This window comes from Magnolia sinica, chromosome 13, assembly GCF_029962835.1.
Source record: "Magnolia sinica isolate HGM2019 chromosome 13, MsV1, whole genome shotgun sequence".
Lineage (NCBI taxonomy): Eukaryota > Viridiplantae > Streptophyta > Magnoliopsida > Magnoliales > Magnoliaceae > Magnolia > Magnolia sinica.
This window is the reverse complement of record NC_080585.1, coordinates 18,150,209-18,169,114: the sequence shown is the minus strand read 5'-3', so window position 1 is coordinate 18,169,114 and position 18,906 is coordinate 18,150,209. Positions and strand designations below refer to the sequence as shown.

At 39.0% G+C, this 18,906-nt stretch overlaps 1 protein-coding gene across 6 annotated transcripts; it reads left to right on the top strand.

Moving 5' to 3' along the window:
- The first annotated feature begins 407 nt into the window (after window positions 1–407).
- LOC131223050 (probable plastidic glucose transporter 2) lies at window positions 408–15,358 on the top strand. 6 transcript variants are annotated; one of them, XR_009160274.1, is made up of 15 exons: window positions 411–600; window positions 1,080–1,191; window positions 1,288–1,355; window positions 1,462–1,594; window positions 4,867–4,966; window positions 5,071–5,183; window positions 5,319–5,412; window positions 6,292–6,445; window positions 6,548–6,691; window positions 6,907–6,980; window positions 7,089–7,177; window positions 8,955–9,069; window positions 9,966–10,150; window positions 14,479–14,610; window positions 14,900–15,358. XR_009160274.1 is itself a non-coding variant. In XM_058218330.1 (14 exons), exons 1-13 carry the CDS (start codon window positions 504–506, stop codon window positions 10,146–10,148), a joined length of 1,476 nt encoding a protein of 491 aa, XP_058074313.1. In that variant the 5' UTR covers window positions 411–503; the 3' UTR covers window positions 10,149–10,150; window positions 14,479–14,816. The 6 variants fall into 6 exon arrangements, 3 of the variants coding, with proteins under 3 accessions (XP_058074315.1, XP_058074313.1, XP_058074314.1); XR_009160272.1 differs by having other exon boundaries at window positions 14,876–15,358; XR_009160273.1 differs by having other exon boundaries at window positions 14,827–15,358.
- Window positions 15,359–18,906: the final 3,548 nt, after the last annotated feature.

Genomic DNA, 18,906 nt, shown 5'->3' with positions numbered 1-18,906 from the left:
GGCGCGTCACCAACAGAAGATCTCATCCGCTACTCGGCGAACGTGGTAGTAAACCTGGCCATCCGCTATGCATGCACTCTTGAGAGATCTGTAATCTTTCTCCTTTTTCATTTCAGAAATTTCAACAGAAAACTGACGAATTGGTTTTCAATTCTCGTGCTTCTGTGATTTTAGATCACTGAATTTCATTTATAACTGCATAATCTGTAAAGGGATGGGATTTCAGTCATTGATTTGCGAAAAAGCTTCTGTTTTTAGCTCCAATTCTTAGGGAGAATTTCATTCGGGCAGTTGAATTTGCCAATTTCGAGACCTTGTATGAAATTCAATTCCTCAATGTGTCCTTTTTTTTGTTTTTTGTTTTTTTTTTGTAATTGGCGGTGATTAGCTTATAGAATTGATGCTATGGTGGTTGCAGTCGGAATTATCTTTTATCTGTAATTCGATTCTCTAACTCTGGGTTTTTTTTTTTTGGTTAGTGGAAAGGCTAATATTGTTAGGGCATGTGGGGACGCCCAATTCTGCGTGATTCTTCTTCCATGCACAAACGGTTGTCATCGAGGGAGGGCATGGATCTACTAGACAGAGAAGGTAATTCAGGCGGTTGGATGATCTTAACCCCTTCTCGAAAATAGATTTTTTTCTTCATGTTTTAGGATATTTATTAATTATTATTTTTAATCATTGATTGATTATTTGATTTTTGTAATGTTGCGTTTGGAGTGGTAATTATTGAATTATATTTTCATGTCATTTGACTGACCCGTTTTATTGGGATAAAGATCAAACACCCTGCATTATCAAGTAATGGGCTCAATAAAGCTGTGGAACCAATGTATTTCCGTCTCTTGTCGTGATTGGAAACGTTTCTTATCCAAGCAGAAACTTTTTATGTCACGGTAATGGCAGGATTCTGCCTTATTGATATGCATCCAAACACTACCTTGGGATAAGAGTTTTTATTGTATTTGGGGTGTACCCATTTTTGGATTCATGTTTGAAACTGATCTTAGTTTTTATAAGAATCAAACTAAACAGCTTCTGGTTGTTTTCTAATTAAATCCTCTTGTGGGTTTCAGAACGTTCACAGAATGGTATGGGGCAAGAAGGTACACAACCTTCTTCGAGACTCTCTTTGCCGCATGTCTGTGTAGCTACCATTTCTTCATTCTTATTTGGTTACCACACTGGGTATGTATCTTTGAAACTCATCATCTTGTTACGAGATGTATCTCCAGAGCATATATAACATGGAAACAGAAAATTGATTTGTGGTCTTTGATGCAGAGTTGTTAACGAACCACTTGAAAGCATTGCTTTAGATCTTGGGTTTGGTGGGAATACTTTGGCTGAAGGTACTTGTTTTTTATTATGGGATTTTCTGTCACATCTATTTATTAATTTGTATCTTGCATTTGGGTTGCTGTTTTTATAGAGCTGTATATCTTATGGTGGACATAGGTCTTGTTGTTAGTATTTGTTTGGGTGGTGCCTTTGTTGGATGTCTTCTTAGTGGTTGGATTTCTGATGGGATTGGACGTCGTAGGGCTTTCCAGTTGAGTGCTTTGCCAATGATTATTGGGGCTTCTCTCAGGTAACGTAACTAAACTTACTCCTGGCTTTTATAGTGATGTTTTATGTTGGTACTATATCTAGTTTGGTTGGTACCCTTCAAAATATGCACATTTTCATAGTGGAAAGTTGCTCTCATGTGTGCTTTTTCACCTAGAAGGCTTTGTTTCTTGATAATACCAATCATCCTTGCTGTTTTTAACCGTTTTGTTGAATGCAAGTTTGCAATATGCTGCATACCCTTCAAAGAAAAAACAAAATGATAATGAAAAATGCCATTAAGCAATATTTTGTCTTCACTGGTAATTGGAGCTGGAATCTGATCATCTTATTGGTTAGTGTCACCTCAGAATCCGATGCCTCCCATTTGTATGGAGCCTAGGTTCATGTGTTTAGTCATTCAAGGGAGAAATCACGTGGCAGCTTTTTCTTGTTAAGAATGTAAATATAAACAAACCACATCTAGGCTGCATTGCAGAAAATTATGTTAACTCCATGTTCTAGAGATTCAGTTCTAATCTGTTTTCAGGAATTATGTGTCAGTTCTGTATTAGGTGGCACATGATTTGGCATCTGTTTTGATTTGATGGTTATCGTTTTTTTTTTGTTATTTATTTATTTATTTTATTTTAATAAAATTTTTATATTGTTTTTTGAAAGGTGATGCTTTATTGAAAAGGAAGAGCTGAAGCAAAACAGAAAAGTAAACAAAAAACCAAACCAGAAGAGAAGAAAAAACCTAGGACTAAAAAGGACCTAAGAGCACCAAAAAAGAAAGAAGCCTAAGAATACTAAAATACAAGAACAAAACCAGTGCCACCAGTGGGAGTCCCCTCTAACATCACGGAGCCCCATCTCGCAGGAATCGGGTAATCCTAAAAAAAACCCCAGCCTCAGAACTTCTTCTGTTGAGGAAACAACAGTTGTTCCTTTCAACCCAAATTGTCCACTGCACCCCTAGAAGAGCCATATGCCATTTCCTCCTCCTAAGACTTACTTCCTTCCTCAGCGTGCCGAGTGATTACGAGATCCCTGATGACCCCTGGCATGACCCAGCTAACCGACACAAGAGAGAGAATCTGATTCCAAATTCCTGACGAGAAAGGGCAATGGAGGAGGTGGTGGTCAACTGTCTCTGCTTGATTGAAACACAAAAGGCAGATATTTGGGAGGATCATGCCACGTCTTTGGAGATTGTCTATAGTGAGGATTCTGCTCCTCCTTGCTAGCCAACCAAAAGCTGCTAGTTTAGGGGGAGCACCATATTTCCATATCTCCGACGTGGGAGCAATGAGAGTGTGGTCTCCCACCTTCACGAGATCAGCATATAGAGAGCGAACTGAGAAAACTCCTGAGGCTGCCTTCTTCCAACGCATAGTGTCTTGCAATTACTTATCAATCTTGGTTTCCTGCAAGAGAGAAAGAAGAGAGATTAGGGACTGTCTCTCAAATTCCCTCAAATCGCTCCTCAAAGGAGGAAACCGGGTTTTCATTCTTGTTACAATCAAATCTCCCTAAAAGATGAGTCATGCATTTTTCGATTTCAATAGAATCTCGATCTTATGAATAGCAAAGAGTGGAGAATTAAGTGGGGAAGGGCGACTTAGTTCTCTTGGAAAAATGTAAGACTTTGGTACGAGAGAAGATAACTCATAACCTTCAATTTGTCTTTGCGCAAAGGAGCAAAGGTTGTGAGAGGAACAGTGATCTGAAATGTCTTGACTGATCGTAATCTCAGTTACAAGCAGGTGGGAGCTTTCAGTAGGCTTATGGGAATTCTCTACAATTCTAAGATTTGTCCTCTTGAAGAAGATTAGGGACGTAGATTTGGTAGAACGATGGCAAATCCTCATCTAAATCTCTTTACCATTGGCCATGGTGTGGAAGTCTTTCATCCCTCCGAGAGTGCAAACCTTTGCATGGATTGCCATGGCTAACAAGATTCTTACAATTGATGAACTTAATAGGAGGAATATCCTGATTCCGAACAGGCATGCTATGCGTGTTTGGGCAGAAGATTCCCTCAACCATCTCTTCTTGCATTGCGATAATGCTAGAAATGTTTGGAATCATTTCTTCAACCTATTTGATGCTCAACAATTCCATTCCAGCCTTGCTAGTCGGGTGGGGGCAGGGGCCCTTTTCCTTCTGAAGGGAAGATTCTCCGGAAAATGCTTCCTTATGCTATATTATGCGGCATTTCGAAAGAGATATATGGGGATTTTTGAAGACAAAATTACCCCTTTGTTCCTTCTCACTAGCCATGGTTTTGGAATGGGCAGCGTTGAGGGGAGAGCTTTCAGCTGGGTCTTTCTTCTTGGGAGTCTTTTGTGTCTGTGGGGATTTCTGTTATTTAGGGCTGCCTCATTTTGTTTTTTGGGAGGCCTTTTGTTTTGGTTTGAGATGATTTCTCCTCATCTCCATGGTCTTCTTGTTCATCTTTTGATCCTTTTGCAATAATATTTTCAGTTGCCATTAAAAAAAGTATCTCATCATCTCCATGGTCTGTTTTATGTTTCATTTCTTTTGCAATAATATTTTCAGTTGCCGTTCGAAATAAAAAAAAAAAAAAAACAAAAAAACAAAACAAAAAAAAGTATGTCATGACCCTCTTTTCTGCCTTAAGATTTATTTGTTTCCACTTTTGCCCCAGTAAGTAGCTTATCTTTTTAAGGGAAAATGCTTGTAAAAAGGGATGCAGGTGAAGTTAACCTACCACTGGTTGTCGTGATCAGTCAGTCCTCACGAAAGAGAACTAATGAACTAAAAAATTGGAATGACTATAGAGAAAATAATGATGTCCAAAATAGTTTGAAATACTGTAGTGCCAATCATTTGCACGTCCATATTTACTTTTGTTGCTTTTGGCAGCTACGTTACAACTTGAAATTTACAAAGTAAAACCTGTGGTTCATCGTCTTTCCCTACCTGACTGTACTCTCAAGTGGTAAAAGGTGCTACCAAACCTTAAACCAAGTTAATTAACTGGAATTAACTTGTTTTCTGAAATAGTATGCAAACAATGTTAGTTTTGATTTTTGATTTTTAAAAATTTGTTCCCATCCTCTTTTTATCTTGTTAGAATTTAATTATGGCCCAAACAATTAACTGTCGTCTTTCTTAGGACCTCCTTTTGCTTCACACCTTCTTCAATAGATCAGATTTCTTGTTTATTATTCTTTTGGTGCTGTTAACAATTTCACATGAGGCTTTCTTCAATAGATAAAATCTGTTGTTTTTTGTTTTAATGCTGTTACCATATGAGCCTTACTAAGAGAAAACATGCATCTACAGTGCAACAACAAAAAATTTGGAAGGTATGCTACTTGGGAGGTTGTTTGTTGGAATAGGAATGGGCCTTGGACCACCTGTTGCATCTCTTTATGTGACAGAGGTATAAAAAAGATAGTTGTTTTATTTCTTCTATGATTCTTGAGTTTTATCTCTTGGTTCTATGTTTGGTACTTATTCACAAGCTTCCCTTTTGTTGACAAGCAGGTTTCACCTTCTTTCGTGAGGGGTACTTATGGAAGCTTTATTCAAATTGCAACATGTCTGGGAATTATAGGGGCTCTTTTTATTGGAATCCTGACAAAGGAGATTTTGGGTTGGTAGGAAATATGCAGAGCATACTATAGTTAATTGAATTTGAATGATCATGTGTGCATTTCTTTTCTTTCAGTGCTTGGAGCTAATTATTGTTAATTGTTAGCCTCCAAATATCTCTTAACCCAATATTCTAACAGGTGGCGTGTGTGTTTCTGGGTTTCTGCCATTCCTGCTGCAATACTTGCTGTTGGCATGGAGTTCTGCGCAGAGAGTCCTCACTGGCTTTATAAGGTCATTTCCTTTCACGCCTAAGTTTCTTCTGATAAGGAGATTCATTTATTTTGTTGACATTTGTTTTTGCATCTCTCTCTCTCTCTCTCTCTCTCTCTCTCTCCACACCACACCCGTGCATGCACACGACACACTTCCTTTTTTTGGAGGATTCATTTAGCCGACCCCAATTAATTGGGATAAGGCTTAGGTGGTGGTGTTGATTATTATGATAGTATCTATCGATCTTTATCATGTGCCAATGCCAACTGATGACTTAAAGAGAACGAACCCCACCCGAAACCAAAAAAGAAGAAGATAAAAGATTATAGGTAGTTCTGTTTAGATCATGGCTCAGGCGCACTAGTATTGCTAAGAAGGGAAAAGAGTATGTTCTACCACTTTCTTGGAGAAGAGCAGTCTTACCGTCGAAAGACACTTCCAGGTTCCAATAAGTCACATTCTTCACATTAGGAGAGGATGTAGACATGGCAAATATCACCATTTGGTGATCTTAGGTTCAGTTTATAATGGCAATTAGTAGGCCCTTTTCATGTTATGAATTGACTAGTTGTGGTAGTGTTTATTGGGTCATTCATCCAGCAAAGATGCTGCAATATGTTAATTTTTTTTGGTTGTCAATTCAAGGTTTAGTCTAATCCTTTTTCCTAGTGCATTTTGTATTTTTAGCAAACTTTTACTGTGTGAGAAGTTTTTGGACCCTTAGTTTTTGTTTTTATTTTGTTTTACTTAATGTAACTATAAAGATGAGGTCCCTTGATGCTTGGACATTCATGTTCATGTGTGACACTGTTGGAAGCAGCAACACATGCTGTATCAACTAGTGCTTGAATACCTAAAATAACAGACTGTTTATTATCTGTTATTGTCATCTAACAGCAAGGAAAATGCGTTGAAGCTGAAGCTGAATTTGAGAGGCTCTTGGGAGGATCACATGTCAAATCTGCGATGGCGGAGCTATATCGGTCAGACAGAGGGGATGACATGGAAAGTGTACGGTTTTCAGATCTAATTTATGGTCGCAATTTCAGAGGTACCTATTCTGCTTCTTTATGCATTTTTAAAAAAACTTTTACACACTCTTCCATTTTCCCCAAAAAAGTGCCGCTCCATAATTCACTGTTCCATTTTGCAGTTGTTTTTATTGGATCAACACTATTTGCTTTACAGCAGTTATCTGGTATAAATGCTGTATTCTATTTCTCTTCGGCCGTCTTTAAAAGTGCCGGAGTACCTCCAGATGTGGCAAACATGTGTGTAGGATTTGCAAATTTATTGGGTATGGATACTTGCTTCTTACATAATTTGCATGAATGGTTTAAAAGTAAAACTTCAACTTGCAATTTGCTCAAGCTTTTCTTCTACTGGTTTGGTTTGTTTTTGACTACTCAGTTGACTTTTTTGTATGTTTTCCTTACTTCGGACTCACTCAAACTGTTCTGTAAGCTTGCTTTAAGTTGGATTTTTTATTCTCATTTTCCACTTTGTTTTCAGGATCATTTGTTGCGATGCTTTTGATGGATAAACTAGGAAGGAGGGTACTTCTTCTGGGGAGCTTCATGGGCATGGTAAATTTTACTGAAAGTAATTACTTGATTTTCAGAGATTAGCTGTTTTCATATTCTATAATGTGCTAGATGATCTAACTTTTGGTTTCATGTATCTGACTTATGCAGGCGGTATCAATGGGCCTGCAGGTCACTGCAGCAACTCTTCATAATCAAGCCTCTGAAGCTTTGTATCTGTCTGTTGGTGGAATGTTATTGTGAGTATTAAACACCTTGGCTGGGGTATTTGATAACTGTAAGAGCTGAGAACTACAATCATCTACCAGAAAGACAGACGCTGGCATCTAATTGTTGAATCAAAGACCAGAAGCTCCTGATATCCACAGAAGACTGTTAAAATCCTCCATTGTCTTTTGTAGAACAACTAAAGTTCCCTTCCAACTCCTGAAAATTACTGAAGACCTTATAAAGCCAAATGCAAAGTTGACCACCTTTCCTTCCATATTTTGTTACTAGTTGAATGAGCATCTTTATTAATATTCGGAAACTTGGACTGCTTGAAATATTTCTTTGAATTTCCAAGTTAACTTGACCATGTCACTGAAAACCCCTCTGGTTGTATAGAACCTGGAGTTTGGGCTTGGTAACCAGAGCCTAAGTATGAGTCAACTTGGCTGAGTCTCAAGTCGATCAGAAAGCTTTTAATTTATTATTATTATTATTATTTTTAAATGGGAAAAGTTGTGCCACTTTTTGTCAGAACTTGGGGTTCAAGACAGTTTGAATTTGATGCTGTTACTTATTATACTGAAGTCTCCTTGTAGGAAAATGTCCTATGCCACTCCGAGCCTTGAAATGGATAGACGGTCTTAATAGATGATAGGCTTTGAAGATATATATATATATATATATATATATATATATATATATATATATATATATATATATATATATATATATATATATATATATATATATATATATTGGCTTTGAAGGATTTCACTTATGTGCCTCTGCCTTGCTACTGATAATTTATTATTTTGAAGGAAAATTTTTATTCCTAAAACTCATTTTGATTTTGGGTGGCAAGTTTTAATTTTTAGGGCATGCTCAGGTGCCACTTGAAAAATATTTTCATCTCATTTTAGTTAATATTAATTTTGTATCAGAGGACACACACACACCTTGGTTATATTTTAGGCCCTGTTTGGTAGGCGCCTGAAAAAGAGTTCATCTCATTTTAGTTAACAGTAATTATGCATCTTGATCTCTAATGTGTAATAACTGTAAAAATGAACTCATTACTATCTCAGAGATCAAGTTCTCTGATGCATAATTACCATTAAGCAAAATGAGATTAACTGATTTTTAGGCGTCTACCGAACAGGGCCTCAATCTCTACCAAAAAATTGATTGCTAACACAAGCTTACATTTAAATAAAAAGAGACGAAATCATTTTTAAGTGGCACCGAAATGGGTCCTTACAATTCACTTTAGTTCATCAACTTCAAATAGTCATGTCTGACACTTTTTTTTTTTTGGTTGTTGTTGTTGAAATGAAGTCCCATTGGTACTATCAATTGTAGTAGACGCAAATGATTATATTCTCTTAGATAGCGGAACTCAAAAATCATAACCAGATTTGTTATGATATTTCATGAAAATCATTGTTCATACGCTGGGATTTGATTGGGAAAATGATCTTTGGGTTCTGCAAGTTCAAGTCATCATATGTTGAAAAAAAATCTACTTCTTGGCTGAGTGGATGAAAACTCCGTGAAAAATGAGATCTCAAGCAGTAGTTATCAGTTCAAGGATGTATATTTTTCACATGGAGCCGTGGACACTTTGTCAGGGTTTGGCCGTCAAAACTGTTCGATAGAGTTTATCAATTTTTTCTTCATTTGCAGATATTTTACTGTACTTTGTGGGAGCGAAAATAGAATACTGCTTTAGAATCTTCTCTATGTGACTCTGTTTGGGATCCTGTTGTCCCTTTGTTAGGGAGGCTAAATATGAACTTCTTTATGCAGGTTTGTCCTGACATTTGCACTGGGAGCTGGTCCAGTCCCTGGCCTTCTCTTACCAGAAATTTTTCCCAGCCGGATTCGAGCGAAAGCTATGGCAATCTGCATGTGCGTGCATTGGGTAATATTCTTCTACCTGCTTTTCATTTTTAATAGCGGAACTGTGGAAAGGGACAAACTCTTATCTTTTTGGATTTGCTTGATCCTTGGCCCAAGGATCTGTGTAGGATCTCTGAGACCTTGAGTTTGTACAGGTTGTGCCCATGTTCATTAATTCAGAAAGATGATCTGATGAGGCCCATTGGATGGATCATGCCCAGAACATTCCTGGTGAGACCCTTCACTTGGTTGGAAAAAGATGGTTAAGAAAAAAAAAAAAGAAAAGAAAAGAAAAGAAAGAAAAATACTGCAATGATCTACCCATGCTCGTTGGGTGAGAAATTGGATGGCTAGGTTCTCTAGCATGGGAGTCTTTTTTGTAGACCATCAATGGACTGGTTCACTGAGCAATGGCTCTCATTTATACAAACACAGGGCCTGGGGATAATATCCATTTTCGTGGGCGAGGTATCGTTTACTTCTCCCTTCTAGAATGATAAATTGGGAATTGAACCCAAATTCTATGTTTGTGAAACATTGCTCCAAGTTTGATTATGGCTGGCAGCCTTTGAAAAAAAAAACAGATAAATAATAAACAATAGTAGAAAAAGAAGTATTGACTTGGAGAAAAGGATGAATAAGTAAACAATAATACGAGAAAAGAATTATTGATGCCCAATACAATGTTCAGGAGACCATATTTATGTATTTCAAAATCATTGAATTTTCATTCCTGGGAGCCGATTACAATCATTTTTCCGTTGTTCTGGTTGTTGTTCTTTTGTTTTCTGTTTCTGAAAGATTATACAAATACCGTCATCTAAGCAGGTGCTTCTTGTAGTTTCCATTATATTCATGAAGAACTTAAGATGCCTTCTTTCTTATCAACCATTGGATCTGTTTACTTGTGACCTTCAGGTGGTGAATTTCTTTGTTGGTTTGCTGTTCTTGCGCTTGCTGGAACAACTCGGACCGCAGATCTTGTACTCGATATTTTCTTCCTTTTGCTTGATGGCAGTGTTCTTTGTGAAAAGGAACATTGTTGAAACCAAAGGAAAGTCTCTCCAGGAAATTGAGATTGCACTTCTACCGTCAGAATAGAGGTAACCTTGTGTTCTTTCCATTCTCGTGATCATATTTCTGTTCTTAATAGAGCAATCTTCCTCTTTGAAAAGCAACATAAAAGGTTCAAAAGTTTCAGCTGAAATCTCATTTTATTTCAGATTAGAAAATCCATTCAATGCTTCACAAGATGGATGAAATTTCAAATTACTATTGTTATTATTTTTTGAAATTTCATATGAAAATTTGATCAGGAAACATGATTTTATCTGAAAAATTCTGATGAGTATTTTAATAAAGTTCCAGTTATTGCTCAAAAAAAAAAAAAGAAGCAAAAAGACAAAAAAGAAAAGGAAAAAAAAAGAAGCGTATGGATCCCTTGTGTGGCAATGGATTGATTGTGTATAGGAGGGAATTTTAATGTCCCCAGATTTTCTTTTGAGAAATCCTTGGGTGGGGGAATAACGGTGAGTGTGGCTGGTTTCTCAAAGAAGGGAAATCGATTGTTTGTGAGGCCATTGTGTCCTTTTATATGGATTTACTCTCTAATCCTAATATATCTCGACCTCAGATAATTTGTGGTTCGAGGTTTTATGCGTAGAACAGGCCGCGTCATTGGAAAGGGGTTATTTCGGAGGAGGTGAAGAAAGCTATTTAGGAATTGGGGAGAGACAAAGTACCAGGTCCGGATGAGTTTCTGATTCTTTCAGATTTTTGGGATATGCTTAAAAAAGATGTTATGGGTTTCATTGTTGACTTTTCAAAAATAGCAACTAGCATCGGTGATGGGTGCAACATTCATAGCTTTGTTTTCAAAAAGGGAAGGTGCTTATTGTCTAAAAGATTTCCTCCCAATCAGTCTCAAAAGTGCTCCGTACAAGATCCTGGCCAAGGTTCTTTCTTCTAGGTTCCCCGCCATTCTGGGTTGTATTATTTCTAAGGTGCAGGGGGCCAATGTGGAAGGCTGGCAAATTTTGGATAGTTCGTTGATTGTAAATGAGATATCAATTTGCACCACATAGAGAGGGGAAAAGGGGAGTGGTTCGCAAGCTGTATTTGGAGAAAGCTTATTATTATTATTTTTATTTGAAAGATGAAACCTTTATTGAAAGGAATAAGAAAAACAAGGCAAGGAAACAAAAAAACAAAGAGAAACAAAATGCAAGAGAAAAACAAAAATACGAAAGCTGGGGGGGGGGGGGGGGTGGTGTTGGAAACCCAAGTAAAGAGTAGGGAGAAGACATGCCTTGCAACCAAAGGATTACAAACCTCATAATCTAAGTTGATACCAAAGAACTTAGTCTTGGATAAATTGATTTTCATACCTGAAAAAAGCTTGAAACCAACAAAATGTCATACTCAAAAGAGCAACCTTAGATTCATCAACTTCGAAAAAAAAGAAGCAAAGCGTCGTCTGCAAACTGCAACTGACTGATTGGGAGGTGAAAATTCTCCACACAGAAGCCTTTAAATCCATAACCAACACAAAGAGAAAAGGAGACAAGGGATCTCTCCGATGATGACCCCTTGTAGCCCTAAACACTTCGAACGGAGAGCTGTTAAGAATAGAAAATTTAGGAGACATTATGCACGATTTGGAGAAAGCTTATGACCATATTGATTGGGGGTTCCTGGATTATATGTTATGTCGAATGGGATATGAGGTTAAACGGAGAAGCAGGAACTCAGAATTCATTGGCTCAGCTAGATTTTCAGTCCTAGTCAATGGATCTTCCAGAGGTTTCTTCAAGTCGGCTAGGGGTCCTAGGCAAGGGGATCCCCTCTCACCGTTCTTGTTTGTTGTTGTGGCGGAAGTTGGGTTTAATATTATCCAAAGGGGTTAGTGAGGTTTATTTGCAGGCTTCAAGGTGGATGGAGGGGATTTCCAAGTGTCCCATCTTCAGTTTGCGGACGAAACCGTCCTCTTCTATGATCCAAAGGTCTCTCACATTGATAATCTTTGGATAACTATTGCTTGGTTTGAAGTGGTGTTGAGCTTATCGGTAAATTTCCACTTGATTTTGGGTATATGGTAGTCTAAAGAGGAAGTGGGGAGAATGTTTGGATGTAGGGAGGGGTCCTTTCCTACAACCTATGTAGGCCTTCGGGAAAGTGAAGAAGTAGATTTGGGATTTGGTCATCGAAAATTCAAAAGTTATTAGTTTGGAAAAGTAGGCTCTTATCCTTGGGAGGTAGAATTATGCTCATAAATGCAACACTTTTGAACCCCCCTCTATATTTTGTCTTTTTTCAAACGTTCGAAGGGGGTGCTCAAGAAGTTGTAGAAACATAGAGGGGATTTTCTATGGCAAGGTGGGGAGGCGAAAAATAAATTCCATCTGATGAAGTGGGTCGATGTTTGTATACCAAAAGAGGAAGGGGGTGTGGGGATTCACAATTTGGCCTTAATGAATGAGGCCCTTTTGAGGATATGGATTTGGAGTGTGGGGTGGAGTGGGAAGGTTGGTGGCCCAAAAAGGTCTCTCCGCGCAGTAGTTCAGGAATGTAGAGGTCTATTATGGTCTTAAAAGATGTGGTTGTAAGAGGGATGGGTTTTTGGGTGGGTGATGGTTCTAGGGTAAGGTTTTTTAAGGATGTGTGGCTTGGTGATCACAAGCTTCAAGATCTTTTCCTGGGGCTTGCTTAAGTGGCTGTGGACCCTAATATTTCAGTTAATCATTGTTTCTCATCCCATACGGATCGAGGGTTTGGACTCCCTTATGTAAAAGGGACCTCTGGAGTCTGAATTTGAAGAGTTTGTGGCCTGCTTAAATCAGCTATCAGGGGTTTCTCTTTTGGAAGGGGTTGATGTGGTGCTGTGGTTAGAGGCGAAGTCGGAGAAGTTTTCAGTCAAATCTCTTTTCTCTATGCTATCTGATTCAATGGCTCTTGTATAGGTGATAAAGCACATGTTTTTTCTTTGGTCCTATGGTCCCCCACTAAGGTGGAGGCGTTTGCTTGGCTAGTTGGATGGAATAGGGTGTTGACAATTGATAATCAAGGAAGAGGGGCCTCGTCATAACCCGCCCTTTGTGTTGGCAAGACGAGGAGTCAGTGAGTCATTTTTTTCTGCATTGTCCGTTCTTTAGGGAGGTGTGGGATGGTTTCTTCGGACTCTTTGCTGTTTCTTGGGTTATGCCAAGGTTGATCAAAGGCTTCTTCATATGGTGGCATGTAGGCGGTCATGGTAATTTGGTTTTGTGGTTTGTAGGCGGTCATGGTAAATTTGGTTTTGTGGTTTGTAGGCTCTCTCGCCTAGACGGGCTTTGGGCTGTTTGGAAAGAGTGGAACAATGGATGCTTTCGGGACGTGATAATCCAAGAGGAGTTTTTCTTTGAGCAAAATCAAGTGTTTTTGAATGGTCGCCGGCTTTGTTGAGAGTTGAGGCCTCTAGTTTGAGTGGGTTGTAGCGCGTGTTGTGAGTTTCAGGTCTTTTTGTTTTGTTTTCTTTTTTCCTTGTATTCTTTCTGCTTTGCCGTCTTGTTAAATAAATTGACATCTTTTAAAAAAAGTGTTATGTTTTAACTGTTTATTTTGAGCCTCTAGTGAGAGACGAAGGTTGATGTCGAGTGGGCAACTGATTGTGGAACTTTTGTCCTTCTACCATTTAAAATTTGACCCAAATTGCTGGGAGGAAGTCTAAGATGATGATGATGATTATCATCCAAGTCTTATCAAAATTAATTGGGGTCAGCTACATGAATCCTATTCCGCCATTCTACTCTATCAAGGTCCAGACCTTCATTTAGACCATAGGTCAAGTCTTTTCTTACCATCTCCAGCCACATTCTTTTGGGCCTTCCCCCTTGCCCATTTAGAGCCTTCAAATTGTACCAAATCACTCCTAATTGGTGTGGTTCGTGGTCTCTGTTGCACATGACCAAGCCATCCAAGTCTACTTCCCTTCATCCAAGTTCCCACTCTTTTAGTTCCCTAATGCAATCATTTTTAATCCTGCCCTGCATCTTGCTACTCATCAATCTTAACATCCTCATGTCAGCTACACTCATCTTATGAACATGTTGTTCTTTAACAGAAAGGTTAAGATGATGATTATGATGGCAGTGATAATGTTGATAATGTTGTTGATAGTAGTGGTGGTGTTGATGATGGTGGTAGTGTTGGTGCCTGTAAATACTAATCTCGAAAGGTGGTATATAAATGTTTGTGTCTGAAATTGTTATCTGCAGTTACCCTGGTTCATAAATACACCCCCTTTTTCTGTTTTTGGTACTAAACTATTCTACAACTTCATATATTTGTGTCAACAGAGAAGAAACAGTGGGGTTTATCCATCCATCATAAATGGTTGTGTTTACCATCTCCTATCTACTAAATAACTGACCCATTGTTTCCATGCATGTTTCAGTTTTTTACCCCCCTCATGGACAGCTTCAAGTGTTCAGGTTATATGCAGCATCTGGGGATTCTACGGAACTACAGATCATCTGTCCATCTGTCTGGAGCTGATGGGGCCAAACTAAATATCTTGCCTGTTGTAGTAAGCATCTCTCTCCTATGCCTCCTTTGGCGTGGATGAGTTGAGTAGGTAATTCAAGTACTAAATTAGAGTAATATACGAGTGGCATGTGTCGTTGCTTCCGCCTTGTTCAAAATAAAAGTGAGAAGGGGGAGGGGAGGTAGATGGCAAAATGGAAACACTTGTGTTTGCCCGTTGTGTACCCATATGGGAGATATTCCACTTTAGTGTTTTTAGTGTGAGAATTGAAGTGTTATGTTGATTAGGCATTTGTTATCTGATGCAGCCCACTTGCATCCTTTTCCATCAGACTATCCTTTCACACCAGACTCGGGGTGCAGCTTGGGCGGATTGGGTCGGGTTGAAGGTTGACCCAAGCTCAACCTAACCACAAGAGGAAGGAATAATGACTTCTCAACCCAAACAAAATTCTGGTTGGGGTGGGTTAATGCATAAAATTAAACATCTAACCATCAAAAACACCATTAAAATAGCACTTGCAACCAAGACCATAATGACCCCCACCCCCCACCATTACTTGTATTAGAAGGGCTGTAATGGCCGTTACGTTCTCTTTTCTTTATTGAAAAAAATCTGAAAAATCTGTATTGGCCTTGTAATGGACCATTATGGCTGCTACAACAGTGTAATGTGTAATGGTTGCCACCCTTACCTTTATGTAAGGGCGTTTATGGCCTGTAACTGCTGTTACAGCACACTCTACCTGTAACAACCTATCGTAAATCTATTTTTCCATTCTGATTGTGAACCCTGCATTGCAAGACCACGGCGAGCAGGATTCCCATTTAACCTGATTTTCCGTGCAAGGCATGGTGTTTCACCTGTCTCATGCATTTTAATGCGGCTCATATGCACTTCAATTAAGGTCAGATTTGGGTTCGGTCAGGTTGCCAGAATCCTGAAACCAAGCCCAACATTATCTGGGGCCTGGTCCAGGATTTTCAGTGGGAGGCCAGCCCAACTTCAACCCGGCCAAACCCACTAGCTACCAAAAGTTTGGGTTGGGCCAGTTGGGTTCGGGTTGAGCCCAAACCTTGTTCTACCCCTACATCAATTGGAACTTCCAACTTGTGCTTGGCTTCTGTTTTACTGAACCCGGTGAGTGGGACCACCCAGGGCCAGGGGGCCATGCCCCGCCAGATCTATGCTGTTCAGCAGTCAGGGCCGAACTGCGCAATGAAGTGATGGATGGTTATAAAGGCAAATGACCCGTATTCAGTGCGTATATGGGGCCCCGCCCGATGGTTAGACATCTAGACGGGGCAGAGTTTTGGGCCAGAGCATTGTGGGTTGACATGTGGTGTACTTGGAAGTCCCTCTTGTTTTGCAGGAAAATTTTCTTTTTGGAGATAATTCAAGATTTGTACTATTCTCCGAGGGGGGGCTTCAGCTGACCTCTGGTGATCGCTCCCCACCATTATTTTAAGTGTATTTGGGACCCATCCTAAACGTGGTACATGAAACCCAGATTGCGAGCCCACTGTAGATGGAGGAAATGCTAAAATGGCACTGATTGGACAACACTGGACATATGATTTTCATTTTGCACGTTGAATTTGTATAAGTGGCTATGAATCTGTGGCCAACATCACTACCACCAGGCAGGTTGTCTGATCTTTGTGATTTTTGGGCTTCACCCAACATCAGTTCTGGCATATGGGTCACATCGCTTCTGTTCCAGGCGGTTTTAGGCTGATCCTGCTGTATCGGTCATGGATGATATCGGGCAATATGTACAACCTATATGTCATCCTCCTAACTCTACTTAAATCAATCAAACTAAACTTAGATGAATAAGTAATTGATTTCTTGGAGTCTTGTGGTGCGATTCATTTTTGAGACTATGCTGTGAAATGATTAAAAAGAAACAAATGAATGACATAGATATACAATCCATATATCTAGGTGGGTCTCACGGTCAGGGTCCACCACATTGCCGGTTCTAGCACCGGACTGGGTGCTGCCCTCACCAGCACCTAGCTAGAGACCGATGGTTATTTTCAGGGGTATGTGGGGCTCACGGTGATATATATGTTTTATGCACTCCTCCAACTTATTTTTGAAAGATGGGACCTTACTCTTGCTCCGGTGGTAGACTCTTAAGAGTTTCAACACCTGGTAAAGGGTTTTGAGTACCCATAGGCGGGGAAATCCCACGGCCTGAGTGTGTGAAAAAAAAAGATTTTTTTTTTTTTTTTTCTCGAAAGATCATTTTATGGTATAACCTAAAAAGGTAGCCACATCAAAGGCTCAAGTGGACCACCAGTTGGGGATTGAGTTCCTACCATCCAACCTCTTCATAAGGTTACATAAACCTGCATGGAAGGAAAACATAAATATCAGGTCTATCTAAAACTTTTGTAGACTCCAAGAAATTTTCAGCAGCAAGCAATTAATCCCCACTGTTTCCTATGGTGCAGTTCACTTGAGCATTCAATGTCACCTTTTTGAGACCGTGCCCTAAAATAATAATTCAAAATGGATGGACAATGTGGATAATACACATGCATCTTGGTAGGCTATACAAAGCCCCTAACAGGCCGTTCCATCTCTAACCAGAATGGGTGCATTGTAAGGGCCATGTATCTGTTTATTCACATGATTCATCCCATTTCCCCGTATCATTTTAAGTTATGATCCCAAAATGAGGTTGGTATAAGGTTGGAGCAGATCACACCAAATAATAATAGTAATCTCGGGTTGCATTGAAATGATATGAGAAACATGATGGGTGGCATGGATAAATAGATACATGTAGGATGCAATCTGGTTGGCTATTGATGCTAGTAGGCCTATAATGTTGTATGTGTTTTATCCACTAATTTCAAATCATTTTAGTACGTGATATTAAAAATGAGGCATATCCAAATCTCAAGTGACAAGAAAATAGTAGTAACTACTAACTAAGCACTCATCATTTAAAACTTCCAAATGCTTATTGGAATGTTTATTTGTCATATTTTTGTGGCTCGTGTTTTTTTATTTTTTTTTAAAGAGATTTTAAATGATGTGATGTGGTCTACATGAGATTCGGACTTGCCTCATTGTTTTGAGTCATGGTAAATTGAAAAAAAAAAAAACAAAAGGCCTATTTGGGACCATGGATTTGAAATCCCCTGGATTGGGAACCCCTGGATTTGAAATCCCCTCTCCTTTGGTTGTGTTTGGCATCAAAAGTAGTTATTTATAGTATATTTGCAGGAGTTTGAATTTAATTGCTAAATTAACTTTAATATCTTTAATTAGTGAACTTATGTAAATTTTGATACAATATTTGTAATAAGCCCGTTAAAATATATACTTTGCTAAAAAATGATGAAATATCAAGTCTTAGATGGGCTACAAGTACAAAATCACGTCCGAGTGATTAACCAATAATTTTTAACCATTGATTTACATGAACAATGTTTGGACGATGCTAATTATTAAAGTAAAGTAATTATGGTGGTGCAATTGATAATTTAATTATTTTAGAATATTATTAATGCGCCATGTGTCTAAAGGATTAATAGTCTAGTGATGCACATGTTACATGTACAACAAATGACAATGATTTTAAATGTAATCCAACGTGTCACCTTGGATTTCAAACCCCGAAGGGATTTGAAACGGACGGGGAGTTCCTGCGAAAGCATCTCGCGGGAAATTCCTGCTTCCTGCGCTGGGATACTGGGTGGGGCCCACCTTGATGTTTGTCATAAATCTGCTCCATTCATCTGTTTTCTGAGATCATTTTAGACATTCTAGAGAAAATTAGATGGATAGAAAACTCGAGTGGGCCGCACAAGAGGAAACAGGTGATTCAGTCACCACCGTTGAAACATTTTTAAGGCCATAAAAGTTTCTTATCATGCTAATTTTTTCATGTTTTCACTTCATCCCAGTGGGAATGACCTTATAAATCGTTTGGATGGCATATAAAAATCAAGGTGGAGCCCAGGAAGGTTTCAACGGTAGAAAACTCTTTCCCCAGTTATCCTTCTCGTATGGCCCACTTGAGTTTTGAATCCATATAATTTTATGTAGGATAACGGATGGACGGAATGGATTTATCACAAACATCACCGTGGACCCCACCCAGCATCCCATGCCAAAGGCTTTCGCAGGAAATCCGCGTCCTTTGAAACTCCACGAAACGGATTGGCTATTCCCCTGCCACCAGCCAATGGCTGTGGTTGGTGCTCTGTGGGCCCCGCCATGATGTATGTGTTTCATCCATGCCATCCATCTATTTTTTCAGATCATTTTATGGATTGAGAAAAAAAATTAGGTAAATCTCAATCTAAGGTGGACAAC

Excerpts from the sequence above, each read along its gene's own strand:
- LOC131223050 (XM_058218330.1), top strand. The coding sequence starts at position 504 with ATGTGGGGACGCCCAATTCTGCGTGATTCTTCTTCCATGCACAAACGG. Across the intron at positions 6,692-6,906 it reads AGGATTTGCAAATTTATTGG|GATCATTTGTTGCGATGCTT; the intron begins GTATGGATACTT and ends CTTTGTTTTCAG. Across the intron at positions 7,178-8,954 it reads TCTGTTGGTGGAATGTTATT|GTTTGTCCTGACATTTGCAC; the intron begins GTGAGTATTAAA and ends TTCTTTATGCAG.